Source organism: Nanorana parkeri, unplaced genomic scaffold (genome assembly GCF_000935625.1).
Source record: "Nanorana parkeri isolate BGI_ZX_2015 unplaced genomic scaffold, ASM93562v1 scaffold537, whole genome shotgun sequence".
NCBI lineage: Eukaryota > Metazoa > Chordata > Amphibia > Anura > Dicroglossidae > Nanorana > Nanorana parkeri.
This window is the reverse complement of record NW_017306805.1, coordinates 994,883-999,102: the sequence shown is the minus strand read 5'-3', so window position 1 is coordinate 999,102 and position 4,220 is coordinate 994,883. Positions and strand designations below refer to the sequence as shown.

At 46.2% G+C, this 4,220-nt stretch overlaps 1 protein-coding gene across 5 annotated transcripts in view; it reads right to left on the bottom strand.

The window, feature by feature from the left end:
* LOC108791243 (survival motor neuron protein-like) overlaps positions 1–3,547 on the bottom strand; it is a 25,833-nt gene extending 22,286 nt beyond the window's left edge. For all 5 annotated transcript variants that reach the window (XM_018561669.1, XM_018561670.1, XM_018561672.1 and 2 more), the window contains exon 1: positions 3,325–3,547. In XM_018561669.1, coding sequence (XP_018417171.1) covers positions 3,325–3,372 — 48 coding nt within the window. In that variant the 5' untranslated portion in view covers positions 3,373–3,547. The remainder of the gene's footprint in view (positions 1–3,324) is intronic.
* Between the last annotated feature and the right edge of the window lie 673 nt (positions 3,548–4,220).

The following is a 4,220-nucleotide window of genomic DNA, read 5'->3' as shown; positions in this document are numbered from 1 at the left end:
AAAGCTCCCGGCCGACCTCGACTTACCTTGAATGACGGTGTTGTCGGCGGGCAGCGGCGTTGTTCGTTCTCGGCAGGCAGCGGCGAGTTGGGAAGCTCACCGGGAGGAGAGGGCCAGACGCATGTCCTCAGCGTGGGCGCGGCGTTGCGTGACACCAGCGTAGGCGCGAGCGGCTTAACTGAGCAGCGTGCGTGAGCGGCGAGCGGAAATTTGAATTTTAGCCGACGAATCGACGATGGAAAACGTTGGCAACGTTTTCCATCGTCGATTTTAATCGACTTTATCGAATAATTGTTGCAGCTCTATTGGGGAGCACTGCTGTAATGTGTGCCTTACTGTAATCCATGGTTGTTTCCCTTCTCTTTGCTGCTCTTTTAAATCTGTATCTGTTCTCATGCTGGGCAGAACTTCTGTTTTGCAGCAGACTGCCTTGTCCCTGAAATGGATACATGGTGTCTGTGTGTAGGTTTGCAACCTGAGCCAGCACTACAGGAAGAGGCCCTGAGCTGCAAAGGGAAGTTCTCCCCAAGCATGAGAAGACATGAGGATTTAAAAGGAAGAGCAGCAAAGAGAAGGGAAACAACCATGGATTACAGTAAGGCACACATTACAGTATTGGTTTATGTTAAACAATCTGAGGGTTTAATGTCACTTTAACAAGCAGTGATGTACAAGTAAGCAGAGTCCAACTGGGAATGCTTAGCATCTCCATCAGGCTCTGGCGCCACTGTCAACATCGGTGGTTGTTATGGAAGCTGTCACAGAGCAGAGTGGGCAAAGCCTGATGGGGATGCTAAAGTACTAGTTCCCTATCACGTCCGCTCTGCTACTAATTGACAACAGGCGGTGGGTGAATTCTATAGCCAAAAGCCAGCTTGATATTTGCTATAGAATCTGCCCACTTCCTGCTGTCAATCAGTAGTAGGGTGGACCTGATAGGGAACTAGAATCTCAGTAGCTCTGGAACGCAACGCAATTGGTGTGAACAAGCCCTAAAGAGTGTCATAGAGCAGCCTGTGGTATATGAACACTATGTTGTAGGCAGCTTTTGGTAGATCCACTCATATCTGGTTGCTTTAGCGATAACAGTACAACAGCTAAGCTAGAAATACATGGTTAGAAGTAGAGCTGCCGCTAACGATTATTTTCAAAATCGATTAGTTAGCCGATTATTAAGTTCGGTTAATCGGTTAATCGGATAAACAATAAAATACATTTTAAAAAATGGCTCCAGTGATGGACTCTCCCTGCGTCCCTGTGCCGATCGTGGATGTGGGCGGGCGGTGAGTGTGAGGCGGGGAGGAGGTGCGGCATAAAGAGCGTGGATGCGGGCGGGTCAGGCAGCGGCGAGCGTGAGGTGGGGAGGAGGTGCGGCGCGCAGCGTGTGTGGAGCCTTGAACAGGGCCAACCGATCAAAAGCCGATTAATCGATTATTGAAAACGTTGACAACTTTGTCAATAATCGATTATAATCGATTATGTCGATTAGTTGTTGCAGCCCTAGTTAGAAGTTTGTTTGAAAGTTTGTACAAAAAATTCTGATTTCCTTTTACGAAATTCTGAAAAATCATTCAGCAGAGAATTCAAATTCCTTACATCCCTTCTTCAGGCTTTATACATTTCTCTGTGAAAGTTATGAAGCCAGAAGAAGGGATCTAAGGAATCCTGAAAGCCTGCATCTTTAATAATTTCAGTTAGCCGATAAACTGTATCACCTAAAGCTGAACTCTAGGTATGAATTATTTTGAATACTTACATTTGTCCAGCTTGGCCTAATGTATGTATATGATATATCAGGTAGAGCCACGGGGATCCTTCAAGGCACTGGATTAGGTAGACAACGATCTTCTGGGTGTGATGAGTGACTCCCCCTCTGATCTGAAAACACAGAGGGTCACTCGCTCGGCACAGCGGCCATTCAGAGAACATCTAGTATTTTTTATCAATCAATAAAAGGCGTTCTCTGAATGGACGAGGGGCCTATCATGACTTCACTATCCCTTATCCAATCAGAGAACACCTTTGTATTCATGGATAAAAATATCAGGTTTTCTCTAAATGGCCGCTGTGCAGAGTGAGCGCCCCTGTGTTTTCAGAGGGGAAGTTGCTCAGCTTAGTGCCATACAGACGTTTGCTGTAAAACACTCTAGTACAGGGGTGGGCAACTCCGGCCCCCCTGCCGTCCCAACATGTCTCTGCCTCTGGGAGTCATTCCTGTAACTGTCAGTCTTGCAATACCTCATGGGACTTGTAGTTCCACAACAGCTGGAGGGCCAGAGTTGCCCACCCCTGTTCTAGTAGCTCCGGCTACACAATGCTTTACATGATCCCTGTGGGTTGACCAGGTATATCATATCCATACGTACATTAGGCCAAGCTGGACTACTGTAAGTATGCAGAATAATGTAGAGTAGACTTGGAATTCAGCTTTAAACTCCAAACTTTCTACATTTAAACTTGTAAAGTAGCAGCATCAGAAATCCGTCCCACCACTACAAGCACAATGGCAAGTGTAGGAAGCACAAATGGAAGGAACACTACTTCATACATCTGTTTAGTATTAAAAATGTCATCCATGCAACTAAAATGGAAGCCAAACTACAGTGTGAAAGGTAATATTAGCATTCTATGTGATATGATCCCCGAGAAATGAAAGGTGATCAGTGTTCCTGACGGATAGTAATCCAATGCTTAAAACACCCCAATAATTCATACCCTTGCACAATTTGCGACACTAATGGAACGTCAAATCATTGAAATGTTCCAGACTGGGAAACAACCAATGCAATTATGGCTCAATGTGCTGCGAGGGACAACTTGCAGGGTGTCAAGCCTTCCAAGGTGATGACTTTAGGACCAATGAATTAGTTTACTCTCAGCCTCCACCGTGTTGTTGCTAGGCAGACAAAATAGGTTATTTCGCTAGTAATCAGATGCCAATTTGTACAATCCTACAGATGAGCCAGGAGACAGTATGCCAGCTAGATGTCTGCTGATGTGATGTGCTGGAGTAATGCATGATACATTTTTTTTACAATCAGTGCACCTCATTTATGAGACTCCATCAACATGTAATACATCACACACACAATCCCAGCTACACTCAGCTAAAGCGTACGATGCCTTTGCCCATCTAGATGGCATTCGCTGTGTACTATACACCTGTATACAGACATACAAGCAGAATTGTGTCAATCTCATCATACGGTGAACTGATCCTGATCCATTAGAAGAAAAAAATATCATTCACACCAGATGAATGTTCATTCGCACACATCCGCATCATAGCCCTATACATCACAGGTAGCATTCGCTGATTGTCACCTGGGAGCTGTCCTTATGGTACACTATCTCCCTGTCACACGCTGCCATCCTCCGGTCATCGGTGTATCAGACCGATCCCAGCCACCGGTACCCCATCCTTGCTCTGCAACCACGGAGCGAGGCTTTCTGGGAAATGTAGTCTTCTCCCTATCAAAGGCTCGCCAGTGCAGCATCGGCAGACATCATCTCCCAAAACGCACTGCGCCGGAGAACAGGAGCCACACAAAAGGACGGATCGCCTGATAGACGCCGCAGCGCCCCCTGCTGGCGACAGAGCAGCGCTGCAATCTTCTCTGAGCTGATAAAAATGCAAATAAATCAATAAAAAGAATAAATATATATATCTATATGGATATATCTATCTATCTATATAGATAGATTTTTGTCACCAGGACTCCATGGTTGCCCTTTTCTGCCTGTGTGTGGGTGTCAGCTGGCCTGAAACCCGGACACAGAGCATAAAGGACTCGAACTGTCCGGGTGAATCCAGGACAGGTGGCAACCCCAATGGCTGCCATTGATGCAAAAAGGCTTACCGCTAGTTTACAGAGTAGAAAACTGGTGGTAATTAAGACCAACTCTGAGCTGGAGTACAGAGTGCTCAGGGTGGGGCATGAATGTGCTGGAAACCTATCAAGTGACAGTTCCCTGCCCAGGGCTCCATGGTTGCTAGGACATCGGCGGCCACCAGAATCCTAGCAACCAATGATGCATGCCCATCCTATTTATCTACCGGTTGGAAGATTCCCTGGCCAATAGTTGAATGAAAACAAAGGGGCTGGGTTTACTGGCTGACATCATTACCCAAGTATCACAATGGCCAGTTTTGGGCAATGATGTCAGCCACCATCCTAAGCCTCATTGTTTACATTCAGTCGTTGGTGGGTAAATCTCCC